The sequence below is a fragment of the Penicillium angulare genome (genome assembly GCF_028827245.1).
Source record: "Penicillium angulare strain IBT 27051 chromosome Unknown utg000007l_segment0_segment0, whole genome shotgun sequence".
Lineage (NCBI taxonomy): Eukaryota > Fungi > Ascomycota > Eurotiomycetes > Eurotiales > Aspergillaceae > Penicillium > Penicillium angulare.
In genome coordinates this window covers 2,360,892-2,377,570 of record NW_026623166.1, presented here as the reverse complement: position 1 = coordinate 2,377,570, position 16,679 = coordinate 2,360,892, and the positions used below count along the sequence as shown (strand labels likewise).

The 16,679-nt window shown below is 48.9% G+C and overlaps 4 protein-coding genes across 4 annotated transcripts; 1 reads left to right on the top strand and 3 right to left on the bottom strand.

Moving 5' to 3' along the window:
• Positions 1–6,644: 6,644 nt before the first annotated feature.
• N7478_010155 (uncharacterized protein) lies at positions 6,645–7,376 on the bottom strand (the record flags this gene model as incomplete). Its single annotated transcript, XM_056926369.1, has 1 exon — positions 6,645–7,376. One exon carries the CDS (start codon positions 7,374–7,376, stop codon positions 6,645–6,647), a length of 732 nt encoding a protein of 243 aa, XP_056775739.1.
• Positions 7,377–9,501: 2,125 nt separating this feature from the next.
• N7478_010154 (translation elongation factor EF1A family protein) lies at positions 9,502–11,324 on the bottom strand (the record flags this gene model as incomplete). Its single annotated transcript, XM_056926368.1, has 4 exons — positions 9,502–9,561; positions 9,617–10,318; positions 10,359–10,682; positions 10,779–11,324. 4 exons carry the CDS (start codon positions 11,322–11,324, stop codon positions 9,502–9,504), a joined length of 1,632 nt encoding a protein of 543 aa, XP_056775738.1.
• A 538-nt stretch (positions 11,325–11,862) lies between these two features.
• Positions 11,863–13,134, top strand: N7478_010153 (Ty1/Copia family ribonuclease HI; the record flags this gene model as incomplete). The annotated part of the gene is made up of 1 exon (XM_056926367.1): positions 11,863–13,134. One exon carries the CDS (start codon positions 11,863–11,865, stop codon positions 13,132–13,134), a length of 1,272 nt encoding a protein of 423 aa, XP_056775737.1.
• A 1,359-nt stretch (positions 13,135–14,493) lies between these two features.
• N7478_010152 (terpene cyclase/mutase family protein) lies at positions 14,494–16,659 on the bottom strand (the record flags this gene model as incomplete). The annotated part of the gene is made up of 1 exon (XM_056926366.1): positions 14,494–16,659. One exon carries the CDS (start codon positions 16,657–16,659, stop codon positions 14,494–14,496), a length of 2,166 nt encoding a protein of 721 aa, XP_056775736.1.
• Positions 16,660–16,679: the final 20 nt, after the last annotated feature.

The window sequence follows — 16,679 nt, the reverse complement described above, 5'->3', positions numbered from 1 at the left end:
ATTTTTGTGCTCTCTGCCGCACAAATGCACTGCTTAAAAGATCTATTGCCCGAGCATGTCTGTTGAGTATCGCCAAGCTGAAAGCGCAGTATCCGTCAGGATCTTGAACTTGGAGATCAATCTGTGGGTGGCGCAACAGCCGTTCAACACATGCAGTATACCCGCTTGCAGCAGCAAACATGAGGGCCGTGAGGCCCGAGGGCCCAACCTCATTCAATGCGATTTCACCTTGCGAGAGAAGAAGAGACACAATTTCTAAGTGTTGGTTGATGACAGCTACGTGAAGGGGCGAAGTTCCAGAGGGGGCTTTTACGTTGATCTGAATGGACCTCTGGGTCAACAAGTGCTGGACTGCCCCGAGCGAACCCGCCCGACACGCGGCCCACAGAGGGGGAACCAAGCTCGACGGGGCGTTGATACATATTTTCGGCTGTCTCAGAAGGATCTGCAGTAAACGAGAGCGTTGATGCTCGTTGCAAAATACGGGCATTTCATCTGCATAAATGCCACTTATTTGGTATCGAATCACTTTTCCGAACTGCGGTCTCACCCGGATTTGATTCATTGCCCAAGCGCCCTCGAGCCGGGAGGCGGGGTCCCCCAGAGACCCCCTTCAGGGGGGTCGGCGAGGCAATTTCCAATTGCCGGGGGTGCCTCCCATAGGCGACGGGCAAGATCAACCCGCTATCGTCGTTTCGGGACTTTCTCTAATCCTCTTGTCGGGGACATTCGATAAAGGTCAATTATTCAGATCTTAGGTCTCCATGGGAAGGCCGTCTCCAATGGTAATTTCGAGAAGTGAAAATCCAGTACTTAGACGTGTTATGGCGACGTCTAATGTTTCCGTCCGAGCCGCGCGGGTCATACAATGAAAGGTCCCACGCTAAGCCTACGGGCTTTATCATTTTAAGGTTCTACTTGGAATCAACCTCGTTCTATGGTGCCAAGTCTCCACTTTGAAAGATTTGGAACGATGTTGTGAGGAGAGATTCATTTGATCAGAGCCTGGAGGTTGACTCTTAAAAGGCCCCTGTTCCCAAATCCCCCGTGGGAATACCAGGCCCTAACTGGGTAGAAGGTGTCCATAGTTGTCCACTCCCTTCGGTCGCTCCCAATGTGCCCGCGGGAACCATTCTAGACTTTCCCTCCGGGGGTTGTGGCGTTTGGTTTGGGCGGGCCTTCGGTATACGGGGCCACCCTTCGGGTGTCGGCCCTCTCCGGCCCTAGGCGGGAGTTGAATGTGGAAGCCGGGTCAACCTGTTGTGATTCCAGGTTGGTGCAGAACAGGAACGGAGCCGCACCATCGGAGTTAATCCTGATGTATCTATACGGAGAGCCAAGTTGATTGGAAATGTTCCATTTTAACCTCAGGAAAGGGCAGGCGATTTCCCCAATCGTCACTTGTTGAGACATATTATGCACTGGAAGCCGCCTGGTCACGTACGAACATCTCGCAAACACCCGACAATGGATTTTGAATACCTGGCAATGGGACCATCCGTAGACCCCCATGAGGAAATCCTGCATCACACATAGTAGAATCACCACCCATGAGTAGCAGAGCGATTTCCTTGCCTGGACTCTACTCCGACCGTGGTTCGCTGCAGTGAAACCATCACCGGCTCATTTAGGTCAAAGTAGACGAGTAGTATCTGATTGATAAAGGCACCCAGCATGGTAAGACCTCCATTTGAGAAGCCGCTAATGTCAAGACCGTGACTTCAAGCTTTGTGATCGCGTTGAATGCCATTAATTGCCGCAAACTCAGAATATCCCACGAGGGCCCATCCGGCAGCGCCCGTGCCAACAATTCCATTGCGCGGTAGTTAGTACATTGGTATCTGGTATAGCCGAATCTTTCCGTTCTAGACGAAAATGAAAAGCGAGTGGGTAAGTTTCAACACCACACCGTTAAAGCCTATCAAGGCGAGCTGCGCTTGAGAGCTAACCCCATTGAGGTCGGACTATTAGCTTTTGGCGTCAGGGATGCGGTGAAATCCCATAATTTGCTATGCTGCGGCATTGTGTCTCCATCATGTATGGACACCTCTCATGAAGTCAAGTTTTCGATTGACCTTGCTGCTGATCCCACTGTTGAGCGTCGCATCCCTGTCAACGCAGCGCTCTCAAGACTGGATGCACGTCCGATTGCACAATTAGCTTGAATTGGGTAAAGACCCAAGTTGCCCTCCCTAGAGCCATATTCGGACCATTGGAGCTCTTTGCTGGCCTCCTTTCTATTTGTTTTTGACAGGTTTCCCGCTTAGAAACAGTTGGGATGTCAAATGCGCGAGCTCGTTTAGCGCCGGCAAGAACAGAATATAAAGAAGAATCAGCCGTTGAAAAACGCAAATGAGAACGATCCAATCGTTGTGGAAATTCAATGCTCGTGCATCGATGCTCACTTGTGAGATGCACTCATCGCGAAGAAGCCCAGTGGAGAAGTGTTTGGGAAATGACGTCATGCGAAGTGAGCTGCGGCAAGTAGTCAGCGGCGCGTCTGACCGTTTAGGTTTAGGAAGAACGACCTAAGTCTGATTCCGTCAATGTAGGCCGTCTTGAAAAATCAAAAGGCACAGAAAATGTTGGCACTCCCTTCATGTTGAGCAGTTGCTTCATAAGTCGCCCCATCAGAAAACCCACACAGCCACGTGGATACGATATCGTGATTTGATGCCGGTGCTGGAACGGAGCCGCATCATTGGAATTAACTCCTCAGATCTCCATATTGAGAGTCAAGTTTCAATCAGCTTTATCCTCTCGCAGTATGTATTATCGGGTATAACCCCTTCAAACCGACGATCAATTATACCGCAGACGCATCGTAAGTGCAGTGCCCATGCCGACAGCGAGATGGCCACCACAGGCATATGAGTGGTACTCTTCAATAGCTCTGCCTCTAGATAAACGTCAAGCCCACCTTGAAAAGCCTCTGCTCACAGTATGCCAAGAGCACGTCTCAACAGCATGTTCACAGATGCCGATGCGGAAGACGGTGATGAAAAGTGGCCTGTCCAATGACAATGCAGAACAGCCATCGGCATAATGCGGATCAAACAGCAGGCCTTGTCATAAACTGTTCATTTCGCGTAGGTGTTGACTTGGGTGAGGTGAGACAGGGAGCCACGCTAGCCGTCTACTGTTAAACTCCAGAGCCTGACTGCAGCAGGCCTCGCGTCTAATGCCGCTTAAAACCAAGCCTGTTGTGAATATGGCTGAAGACAATATTCAATGAGAGACGACGGCATTACCAATGAGTGGGACTCAAGTAATAAATCTGTCGATGGACGTGCGAGGTGTGCTGGAACGATAGTCAGCCATACCAATATAAAGGCAGGGAGGCGGACGCGATATAAGCCACCTGTTGGGTAATGTGGGTAATGCGCTTCTTATAGTAGACTCGTAGTGCGATTGAGCCCCTGAGTCTCCAGAGCAGGCGTCGAAGGTTATGTTCTGCTGATACGCGCATGGAGTGGGTGGGGAGCGCGTCGGTAACCAGTCGCACTAAAGGCAGTGTTAGCATCCAGAGAGGAGGAATAAAGATAGGTCAGCATGAAAGGGGATACTCTTGTCAATGCGAAAGTAGTTAATATATATGAAAACAGGCGGCAGTGCGACCATTGCCAGGCAAGAAGTCATTCAGCATGGCGGCATAACTAGACGCAGTCCTCGGAGCTCTGAAATGACCGATAATCCGTAGCTTGAGATATGGTTTTCGTGACTGCGGGGTATATGCCATTGAGTGTACGGAGCTCGATTGTGTCAGCTGAAAGCTTTCCCAATATACATTAAAAAATGATCGGTTACAGCTCACACTGAGTTTGCTTCATCGAGGAGCAAGATCGCGAATTTAACCGATACCCGCCGTGTTGGAGTCAATAGGGTTGATGGGGGCTGGCAGTTCCACCATTCAATTAGTTGGACCACGACACAATCAGCAAGCGCTGAGCGAAGCCTGATGAATGGCCATTCGTTCTGGAAGAGCCGTATCAGATGGGGTGTGGGTGCGCGACCTTGAAACCATCGACATAGCCTTGCAGTGGATCTGGGCTTTCGTTTGGTTTAAGCGTCACGCGCCATGTATTGCGTACACACTGGTGTACTGCCGGTGTATCGAAAGGCTCTATGAGGGGTCAATGATCTGCCATTAGCGAATTGTTCGAGAAGTGCCGTCACTCACCCACGTTCATACCGTGAGGGACTGATTTACCCCGGCCTGGATGTATGCAAGAAATGCAGCGCAAGGAGTCGAATGGAAAAGAGCGAGATCTGGTGATATGAGATACTTACCTGATGGCAGTACGTCCTCATCGCTGATATGGTTGACGCGCTACTGTTTCTTTAAGGTATTTGTCGGCGTGGCGACGAAGGCGTAAGGCTAGAGACGCTTGAATATAGAGTGCGTCTCTTGTATTCGGGGTGAAATCGGCCTCAAAACTCAATCAAAGGTCGGGAACACGGATCACATTCAACGTTCGCCGGTATTCATGACGTATCAATCCATTACCTTTTCGTGAGAGGTTCCTGTGATAGAAGTTTGTTTGATCAGCGATTGACCTCATGGAGTTTTTATTGGGCCTACCATATAAAAGCTCTACCGTAATTTATCAGGGGTAGAGAGCCTGTCATGGTTGTCATCGAATGTTTTCAGATCTGACTGTACACAGACCTTCCGAGAAGCTCTACTATGAGATCGTTAGATAGGACATAGTACAGATTCCATGGATCAAACCAATTTGACACCTCACCTTGGTAGAGATTTTGCTGCCCCGGTGGACAGATTGGAAGTCTAGCAGAATAGAGGAATATACGGTGTTAGTGTAAGCTTTAACTAGGGAAGGGTGGTACTCACGTATGATTCCTCGTATATCAGTCCTAGAGAAAGAGTGTTATCAGTGATAGATAGATAGTCTTGAGCTGATGACTGGGTACACTCACAAGTAGTAGACAAAAGGAGATGATCAAAGTCAATCTTCGCAAATGAGATGTGCGAGGAGACATGCAAGAGGAAAGTCAAGCAAGACGGGTGGGAGCATATTTATACCTCCCAGGGCGGAGTGCCTCGTCTTTCGCTTAGTTCTGCAGCGCTCCAGTCAGGACCCAATAGTGGCAAACTATGAGGCTTGCTGGTTCTTTGCGCTTAAGAGGGGAAATGGCATACCAGCTAGCAGTTTTCTGCGCTTAAAAGCATGGTTACTCACCAGCGGTGAGCCAACAGGAGTAGCAATAATGGATCGATTGACAAATTGTTGGTAAGGATACAAGATTCAAGTAGAGTGCGGCCAGAATGCCACCAAGAAAGTGAAGGAGTGGCTAATTGAGAGATCGGAGTTTATTCACCAGCGAATTCAGTTGAATCAACAGCGATGAGCAAACATGAGGCGTCCCAAGAATATGCGGAATGACAAATAGTTATTATGGAGAACCGTTGAAGTAGAGGTCACTCGAATTAGGGATGGCCAAATGGGGTCGTAAACCTTATTCACTAGCGAAATCAGTTGACTAAAAGGCGATGAGCAAACAGAAGTGCTATCAACAATATATGGAATGACAGATACTTGTTGAAAAGAGAAAATTGAGGCGAGTACCATGAGGCCTTCATTTTAAGTCCTGACCTGACTACTCTCCTGACTTTTCTCTCGCCCATTAACTAGCGGAAAAATAAATACCTACAAACAAAATGCATTTGCTCGCCCCGCTTCTACCACCTTTGTATGGACGGGCGAGGTGTGAACACAACACAACACACGCCCTGGAGGGAACGTGAAAGTTATCCTTCATCCTCAAGCATAATGTGAATCGTGGGCAGCCCAAATTGGCAAGACCACAACAATGCATGGTCATTAAGTTGAGCCAACACGGGTACCTTGGATCCACACCAGTGCGGCCTGTGGGTCGAGGTGGGGCCACCATATCCACTCTGGTGCCTCAACGTTGAGTTAACGACAGTGAATGATCAGCGAGGAAAGCCAGAAGAACCCAAGAGAATGTTGATAAATGCGAGATTACTCAATTTTCTGCGACTCCCGAAAACTGTCCGCGGCGTCCTTGGAGTCGCTTTCCATTACATTTCGGCCGTTCCAGCACAAAGCACCGCTCCTCAAGTAGCGGGTGCCGGGCATACACTACTCTACGAAAGACACAAAAGTGCGTCCCGCCAAAAGTTGAGAATTGGAGACAGTTATTCACTAAGTGGATATGCCATGGCTTTTTGATAGTAGTGCCATAATCAGAGTATATTGACAATCACCAAGAACTTAGAGCTCTCTGCAGCCTCTCCGCTGCCAATCTTGGTCACATAATATCAGCCCTTAAGTAGAATATGTGGACACGTGGGACTCTGCACAAGTCCAGTCAGGGATGTATGGAAGGAATACCCGTGAATAGCGATCATGTAGGCGTTCTTTCTCTGAATGTGCAGCAAAGACAAAACCTGCCAAGCCGTGTACCTCAGTACTTCACAATAAGCCGCCAGAACTTGGGCATGGTCAAGCGGAGGTGACATGGAAGCCGCACGCAATTCGACGGGCCTTTTCAAAGTAGACCAATGACCTGACCACAGTCCTCCACCATGGCACTTTCGCACGCGCAGCATAATGCTGAGGACCTTTATTCTGACTCACTTCCCTGAGCTCACCGTACCACTACTGTGAACCATGGGCGAGCCAGCTCTTTGCCCTCCGATTGCAACTGCGCCAATTTTGTGATTCGACCAGCACTTTCTGTGAGTCAGGAATACTACACACCCAGATGGAATGAACGGTCGTGGTGCTGTCTGCCGCGACATGATTGGCGATCCATTCAACAGCATCGTCCAGCTCATGGTTCAAGACCGGTGAAGACATTGCATCGACCGCCAGAACCGTCCTCGGTGAGAAACCTGCACTGCTGGTATTTGCGAGAAAGCATAGCTGAAGTCCATAAAAGCAGGCTCCTCCCCGATGCATTTCTCTTTCTTCACACGTCGCGGCCGCGGTGTGTCGCCTCTGACCTTCGGGCCTGAGGTTTCCGTGACGACGGCTGTTGCTGATCCAAGCCCAGTGACATAAGAACGGTGCTTCGCAGGGGGGCGCTGCGTTACCAAGTGAACTCCGCAGGGGGACGCTGTGATGACAATTGAGACCCGCAGGAGACCGCTGCGTCAACAAGTTCTCTGCAGGAGACCGCTGCATTACCAAGTTCTCCGCAAGGAAAAATGCGTTACCAAGAGGATCCGTAGGGACATCTGCGACACCAAGAGCCTCCGCAGGAGACAGCTGCGAAATCAAGCGCCTCCGCAGGGACATCTGCGAAATCAAGGCCCCTAGCAATGTGCAAGCACCTCTGCGTGGTGCTAGGGACCAGTATTCATCTCCCCTGGGGACTGCAACTCCCATGGGGACTGAAGAAGCCAAGACTTGCACAGTAGATAGACTAAAGCATGAGCCATAGCAGCCCACTGGGAAATGCAATCATCACATTATCAGTTCAGTCGATTCAAAGCTCTCTCGTAGGCTATACCTAGTGTCGTATTTAGTGAAATCGCTTTACGCAATAGGTTCCTCGACATGCCCACTGATGAGCCAATTCAAAGCGGTCGTCTCGAACTGCACGAGACATATTTTAAAAGTAGGCAGTTTGTCTGAATGATTCCCTCATTCGCGAACCCAATGCCAGGACCCCGTCCAGGCAGGATTCGTGATGCTGACCAAGTAGTGACCTGAGCCGTCAAAGATCGTCCGGCCTTGAAAAGTGGGAAATGGTGCTGAGAGCGACTTTGAGCTGATGCGATTCTTGATGGGAGTGATTTTTGATGGGTGAGTGTTGACGGGTAAGTGCTGACGTTGACTCGTCGGGCTACAAACATGCGGTGAAGCGGTGAACGGCAATCATTACTCAGGTTCACACTGGCTGATCTGCCCTCGACCCACTTCGCGCGTTCACTCGCCATTGTCCCATGAGCCGCCTCATGTATACGTCCTCTCCAAGAATTCTCGTTGATCCAAGTTTGCTCCTTCATGATTCCTTCTATAAAGTACTTTTACAGAATTCACATGTACCCATCTGTCGGACTGGAGCGAACGCGTATGCCCTAGTACAATTCGATCCAATCATGCTGCTCACAGATCTTGGCCCTTGTAAGACAATCAAGCTCTGGGCCTCGCTTCCCACGTATAGGAGGCATAATATTTGAGATAATATAGGAAGAAAAAATAGGAAACCGCGTCTATATTACTGTATAATACTGTATATGCTAGCGTGTTTGGTCGCGCGTGAGATCTGAATATACTAATATAGTAGGCGGTCTGGAGGAGCGGTGTGTGCCCCAAAGTACCCAAGGTCAAATACTTATGGAACACCACTGTATATATATCACATGATTTTATTGGACTCTTAAGGCATAAATTAGGCATTAAATCTATATCGCGCGATATCGCGATATCGTATCGCTAATATTCTAGCCTTCGCGATACGATAACGATACGATATTACTAATCGTTTTCTCATCGCGATGATCGCGATATCGTGCCCACCTCTAGACAATCCATGGTATAAGACAAAGCTTGATACAAGACAAAGAGTGTCATAAGACAGATAGTGTCTTGAGACAAGCCTTGCTATGTGTAGTGTAGCTACATAGAGGAGGTTCGGGACGGGCATGTTTGCATAATTTGGACGGGTTGACCCACTCCCGGATACAGACCAATAACGATTGGTCTGGAGAGTGGGCAGATGCCTATATGTACGTAGCATAGCTTCCCTCTCTTCTTCCCTCTCCTCTACAGATAAACCGGCGCATGGGGTTATTGAGTAGGAAGCTATTGTATAACTCCAGCTATTGAATTGGGAGTGATATTATATTGCCCAGCCCGAGCTTACTGACTACAATCCCCTTTTCACTTTGGAATAGGATAAACAGCGCGCCAAACTCCCTTCAGCTAGTCCAAGTCCCCACTATCTTTTCTTTGATGTATTTCTGGTTAGTCACCAAATTTACCGTAACTACGGTTTCCGGCAAGATCCCGGCCATACTTGCCGAACAGTCGAAAACAGGTTGTCCAGACAATCAGCTTTATATCTCTATACTCTCTTATACCTTCGCGGGGAGCTATACCCGCGTTTGGTAAAAGGCTTTATTGACTCCTCACGCAGACCCTTAGATGCCTGGCCCACTTAGCCGAGAAGGGCGATGTTCCGAAGACCCAAGGAGACATTCCAGACGAAATCCAAGCTCTACGTGCGGGGGCAGCAGAGGCAGAAAGAAGGAATATGGAGAAAGCAACATTCAGGATCGCTGTACCCTCCCATTGATCACTATTTCCGGAACCTACCAAGTGTGCAGCATGAAGCTTTCGGGTCGCTTTGAAATATGAATATTCTAACAGGATTCAACGCCGGGATTATTCTGTAGGCAAGCCAGTAATTTCCCAGGGTATCGTGAAGAACCGTACCAATGCCACGGGCTGTCCTTCGAACTCATTCTCCGCTTTAGACAATCGAGTCATGGGTTGTCATCCATATTTAATGTTCGTTGCCCCCGAGGATGAGTTTAGTGATCATACCAATCGCAATGGTCTGGCCCTATATCGTGTTAGTACTATTTTTGAACCTCTTAGCTTCAATATACTGGACATACTTGATCGCGCAGGGTAAATCTTCCCATCGATTCTAGCGTTGTGTACTCTTCCACGCACACAGCTCCAGCAGCGCTAGTGACCTCAAGGCGGGCAATTATTGTCTGACCCTTGTTGACGAACGACGGCGGACGCTTGCTTTTGCGGCCGGTTCCTGACTCCAGCTTGTGGAGAAGTTGAGCAAAAGTTACCTCCTCGACAGCAGAATGAACGTGCATCACACAATTGAAACCGGCAGTGAGAATGTTCTTTAAATCCAAGATACGAATCTTGGCCTCGAAGGTATGCACACAGTGAACAGGACGCTTCGGCGAGCAAAGCACAAAGCCTGGGAGTAGATCTTCCTCTTCGACACCACGCAGACGGAGACGAACCTGGTCACCGGCACTGGCAGTCGATATTTCGTTTTCTGTCTCGCCGTAGAGAGCGGATATCAAAACTTCGGTTTTGTTAGGCATCAACAGGTAGCTGCTGTTCTTTTTTATGACACCAGATTCAACCCGGCCTTCACACATTGTGCCCATGTCTCGGTACTTAGAAGTGACCGGCATCATGAACGGAGAATTAATTTTACGCTCAGGGAGCTCAAAGTCCGTCAAATATTCTAGTAGGGAAGGACCATTATACCAGTGACAGACGTCCTTTGGAATGCGTTCTTTGATACCCAGCGTACGCTGGGCTGAAACGGGCATACAGAGAATATCCTTTTTTCTTGTAGCCAAGAGCTTCCAAGAACTTAATAACCTTAGCAGTGCACTGGTCGAAACGCGCTTTGCACCAGTCGACAGTGGGGTCATCCATCTTGTTGACGACAATGACCAATTTTTGCACACCGCTGTTACAGGCAAGAAGGGCGTGTTCACGTGTTTGGCCACCCTTTTCGAATCCGGTCTCGTACTCACCCTTGCGGGCAGAAATGACGAGGCAGGCAAGGTCTGCCTGAGAAGCACCACCAATCATATGGGGAACATAAGACTTATGTCCAGGAGCGTCTAGAATGGAAAAACGTCGCTCAATAGTGCCCTCGGGGTGAGGAACCTGGACACTGAAATGCGCTCTTCCTACTTCCTTCAAGGACAATCAGCTTTCTTACCGAAATGGTCGCCCTTATGTAGAGTATGTCCAGCCACGACTGGACTTTTTAGGCAGATAGGGAGTGCTTACCACAGTCTTACCCTTGGTTCGCTCCTCTTCCGTCAGATCTAGAACCCAAGACATATACCAGGATTGGCATCCAGCCTCCTTCGCTTCTCTCTTAAATTTCTCCATCGTACGGTCATCCACCATGCCGGTGCAATATAGCAGAGATCCACCCAGGGTAGACTTTCCAGCATCAACATGACCAATGAAGACAACGTTAACGTGCTCACGCTTCTCTCCGTATATCTCTTTCAGGGTGGCATCATCGACGTCGGCCTGCTGTGCTTTGGCGACAGCATCGGCAGCACGAGCAGCCTTGGCAGCTTCGATATTGCCGCGAGCTAAGATAGAGCGACCGGGCAATTTGACCGAAGACTTGCCAGAAGCACTGGCTATAGAACCTCTACTCTTATCCAGGGGTTTAGCAGTAGTTGTTTTAGCAACGGAACCAGAATCGGTAGCGTCCGTGGTATCGCCGTTACTGAGGTCATTCAGACCTTGGTTCATATTCACATTTTCCGTTTGTTGGGAGAGTTCCTCTTCCCAGGAGTTTGGTGTTTTGTTTGGCATCGTGCAGCGAAAACTTAGGCACAATCGACGAACCGGCGCTGGCGACACGAAACTTGGGTGTACAATCTAATTGGTGAAGCAAGTTTTCTAATTTGCGCAAGTCCGGGTTGCGTCAGCCCCGCGACAATGATGTCACGTGAGTGGATTGTTTTACACGGCATAGATACAGTGGCGGGTCAAATGTCTCCGACCACCCCTACTGACCGCCCACAATGCCGCCTTCCTATTATAGCATAGCGTATCTACGCGTGGGCGCGTAGAATAATCTGTTGTTAATCAAAGGAAGGTTGATTGTTATATTTTGAGAGGGGAACATAGACTATATATACATCAAGAAGAACAAGTTGATGAATAAATCCCGATGTATCTATACGAAGAATCAAGTTGATTGGAAATCAACTTGTTCTTCTTGATGTATATATAGTCCTATGTTTCCTTCTCAAATATAACAATCAATCTTTCTTTGGATTACAACAGGTTATGAGCCCGGCAGAAACAGGGCGTCGACTTTCATGAAACATTTGCGGCTGTTTCCAGGATGGACTCAGTCCGATGCATTGTCGCGAGCGCCGTGCTACGCGGATGGAAACTCCACCAATTTGATGCTGTCAGCGCCTTTCTTCATGGAGATATCGACTCATCTATCTATATGGAGCTGCCCGAGGGCTTTGAAGAGCCAGGGTACGTATGTCAGCTGCGCCGTTCACTGTATGGTCTGAAGCAGGCTCCGCGGATTTGGTACCAATGCGTCCACCGCGTCCTGGCTTCTCAGGGTTTCACTATGGCCCAATCGGACAACTGTGTGTTCTACAAGCCGCACTGTGTCGTTTGTGTTTATGTCGACGATTTTCTTGTTGCTGCCGCGGATGCACATGCCATCCAACAAGTGCAGCAAGCATTGCAAGCGGAGTTCCAGCTCAATGATCTGGGTACCCCACAGTCATTCCTCGGGATCCAGTTTGACCATCATGTTGACGGGTCTATATCCATTCACCAGAGCCAGTACATCCAGAAGGTGCTCTCCGACTTTGGTATGGAGACTTGCCAGCCGAAGTCTACGCCGATGAATCCTAAGCAAAGCCTGAATTCTCGCCCAGAGGAACCTCCGGATGAAGAAGCAAAATCTCGCTACGCGATCGCTATTGGCTCGCTCATGTATTTGATGGTTGGCACGCGACCAGACATCGCGTTTGCGCTAGGGATGTTGAGTCGCTTCACATCTCAGCCACAATCGCATCATCAAGTCGCCCTTCAGCGGCTGCTACGCTACGTCAAAGCCACACAATCATACCGGATCACCTACCGCAGTGGGCAGCTAATTGGATACACAGATGCCGATTTTGGTGGCTCTGTCGTCACTGACGGTGCCTACTCAACATCTGGATATGTTTTCCAACTTGCAGGTGCGCCAGTTTCCTGGTCGTCCAAGAGACAGGGGGAAGTGGCCACATCTACGACTCATGCCGAGTACATTGGCCAATACAATGCCATTTTACATCTGCAATGGCTTCGCACGTTTCTAGCAGAAACAAATCTGTATCGATCCCCAATCACTCATATCATGGCTGACAACCAATCCGCTATTGCGCTCTCCCATAATCCCGAATTTCATAAACGGACCAAACACTTCAATGTGAAGTTCCATTATCAGCGATCAGTGCTGAATGCAGGAGAAATTGACCTACAGTACGTTCCCACCAAGGAACAGGCCGCGGATGGTCTCACCAAGCCATTGGGACCTACAGCCTTTGTCAAGTTCTGTAGTCTTTTAGGAATCGACGCTTCGGAGATTCCAAGGCAACGTGCATGACAGCGCAGGCGCTCTTTCCACTTTATTTTCCCACGAAGGTTTTGAGTGGTTTTACCGAGGCCTGACTGCTCTGCACAACTCCAGTATCGCCCTGCCAGCAAGACGATCCTGAGGGGGAATGTTGTGATTTCAGGTTGGTGCAGATCAGGAACAGAGCCGCACCATCGGAATTAATCCCGATGTATCTATACGAAGAATCAAGTTGATTGGAAATCAACTTGTTCTTCTTGATGTATATATAGTCCTATGTTTCCTTCTCAAATATAACAATCAATCTTTTTTTTGAATTACAACAATTTCGTCAGGACGGAGGGGGGTGATATAAGTGGAAGTTGACTGTATAGCCCCCCGTTTTCCTTTGGATTACAACAAACATCAAAAGGGGGTTTGAGCAATTTGAACAATGAAAGATTTTCTACTAGCCCAGAAAAGGTATCAAGAAACTTCCAAGGGTGCTCTAATGGTACGCAGCCTGAAACTGCGAGGGCCGGTAGACTGGGGTGAGAACAGCATGCAACTTCTGGCCTGAAAAATGCGGCGTTGTGTGTTCGGAATTCATGCATATTCAGTCAAAAACGAAGCTGTGTGCATTGTTTGAGATTCCCTGGCTGGTAAAGGAGTTAGACAAGGGACTTTGAAAAGGATGGCAGAGTTCCTGTAGTGGTAGAAGAACTGAAATACTACAGGTAGCTTAGTGAAAAGCTGGTTGGCTCTACTACCATTGGTCGCTCCTCGCCTCTACGCGATCAACTAGCATATTTGTCCCGTCACAATGAAATGCTTAGAAATTGATAACGTCGTCAACTAACTAATAGCCAAGCCCACAAGTCTCACCGCTAGAACAGCCAGAACACAATCTATCAAACAAAAGATATGAGGGAGCGAGGTAGAATTTGAAGAAAAGATCCCGAAAGTTAGGAGGACCATCGACCAAAAGAAATTGCGACATGGTCAGAAATATGGGTCATTCAAGCTCCAGTCCTCATGATAAAGCCTTTTTGGTGGTCTACGGTCCTTCAATTTCACGCTTTGTTTGACCAGAATTTGGCATGCCCGATTTTGGGCCCGTATTCTATGAAGATTTTCATTCAAGTGCCTTGAGTGTGGAAGAATAATCAGTTATATTGCCTACAAAAGAAGAAGTAAAGTAAAACAATTACAGAGCCCTGGCCTGGGGTGATGTTCTTTGGAAAGGAAAGCCATCCAAGGGGGACAAAGACTGAAAGAGAGGAACTATCTCTCACATAACTACTGCAAAAAACGACCGCTTATCCTGCTCTCTGGGGGCAAGCTATTAATGAGCTGGAATGCAGCAGATGTTTCTTTTGAGTGACCCGAAGACTTCATAAGAGTGATAGTCTACACTTTCAATCTGGTCGTGACAGGACCCTGATCGCCCAACTCGCCCTCAGAAGTAGTGATGGGCTTTGTGGATGACGCAAATAAGCTCAGCGGGTGCTGCCGCATTGCTTCGGCGAATCTTCCGAGTGCCATCAAAGGAAAGTAATGAGGATAAAATGAGTAGCCGATATAAAAGTGGCTTGGGAATCCAGTCCCGGTATAATGCCCCTCATGCCACGTCGCACCTTGGGGACCAGCCTTCTTTTGTGTTCCTAGTAGATATTCCACTCCACTAAGGATGGCTTTTGTCGATGGCGGTAAGTAAGGAAGCAGGCCCATAAGCGCCCACGCTGTTTGCGATGCGGTTGATGGGCCGGAGCCAGCTTGCAGAGGATCTTCATACGAGTGTAGTGTCTCGCCCCAACCACCGTCTTGGTTTTGAGTGGCCTCCAGCCATTGGGTTGCGTTTCTAACACTGTCAAGAATGCTGTCGTCTCTTCCACCATAAGAGTTCTTTTCTGTAGTACCGAGAAAGTACTGCAGTGCACAAAGGGCAGCACTAGTTCCGTATAGATAATTGCAACCCCAGCGCCCATACCAGGCACCCGAGGACTCTTGCATACCGGAAAGGTAATCAATCGCTCTTTGGGAGGCCGCTGTCAGATGATCGACCAGTTTGCTTTCATCGGCTTGCATCTTGTTCTTCCTGCTAATTGACAGAAAGAGTCCGAAGGCCTCAAGGACATGACCGCTGACGTCTGGAGTAGATGGATCACATAAAGCCTCCATATCGCTGAAAGGAATCTTGTTCAGAAACAGGTTGTTGTTGTCCCGATCAAAGGCTCCCCAGCCCCCGTCTTTGTTCTGCATTCCAAGGAGCCATTTCAGTGCGCGTAGCACATGAGACGAAAACACAATATGAGTGTCCTGTCTGATCATTGACAGAATGGCCGCCGCTGTGTCATCTGCATCGGGGTACCAGGTGTTGAAGTACCCAAAGCTAAAGCCACCCGGCTCCAGTCTGGGATTGTACAGCGCCCAGTCACCGTATTTACCGAGAACCTGTCGACCTCGAGCCCATGATACAGAACGTGTAAGAGCTATACTGTTCTGTGGCATTCCGGCATCACTGAGGCCAATAATCATCAAGCTGGTATCCCAGAAAGCGGAAACAGTAGTTTGAATCCTCTTCCCGAGACAGTCGCGCCACGAATATCGTTCGATGGCTTTCAGTCCTCGACGGACAGGGTCCGAATCCAACCCATAGCCTTCTAAACTCAAAGCGAACATAGCTCCATGCAGTGACGGCATTATATCGCCAAAATCTCCGGCCTCCTCTTGGTGCACAAGGATCCACTCAATGCATCTTCGAATGGAATACCGACGGACAGGGTTGAACTTCCTCAGGCCATTCAAGCGATGTAAACATGAGTCAACCAAGTTGAACGCAAAAGCGATGGTGTCACATCCCCACGACACCAGCAAGTCGTTGGTGTAAGGAACGGTTTTATTAGTTGGGTTGCACCACAATTCGTCCAGATACACGTTGGATTCAGATCTCCCGTTTGGCAGAGCATAGATAGGACGATGATGAGAAATGATTAGAAGCGGCACAATAGTTGCCCGCGCCCAAGCTGACCATTGATAGATACTGATAGGTAGGGCCGATGGCACAAGGATCAACTCAGGGGGCAATTCTGGTACTGCGGTCCACGGGAATAGGCCGAACATGGCGAGATATATGCGGGTGAAGATGCGGACTCCGGCAACTCCACCAGCTGCGATGACGAAGTCGCGAGATTTGTGCAATTGGTGGCTCTCCTCAGGCAAACCAAGCAGTTTCAAGGCAAGGTAAGTTTCTACTGTCGTTGAGATGTCTCCTGGATAGTACGGCGCGATGCTCCAAGAGCCATCTGCTGCTTGCACGGAAAGCAGCCAGGAGATGATTGCTTCCCGGTCGCTCAGGAGGTCTAGTCCTAAAGCATGATAAAGAAAAACATACTCGGCAGTCGTAGTTGCGTTTGTCTTGACTTCACCACACCAGTGTCCGTCCGGCTTCATCTGCTCCATGCTGTGATTTGCCGCAAGAGAGAGTGACCGATTCACTCTGAATGACAAGGAGCCGCCTTCAGGGCGGCCAACTAGTGTGGTGCTTCGTGTTGTGATCTCATTTGTCTGCAACATCTTGTTCAAAATATTGCTTT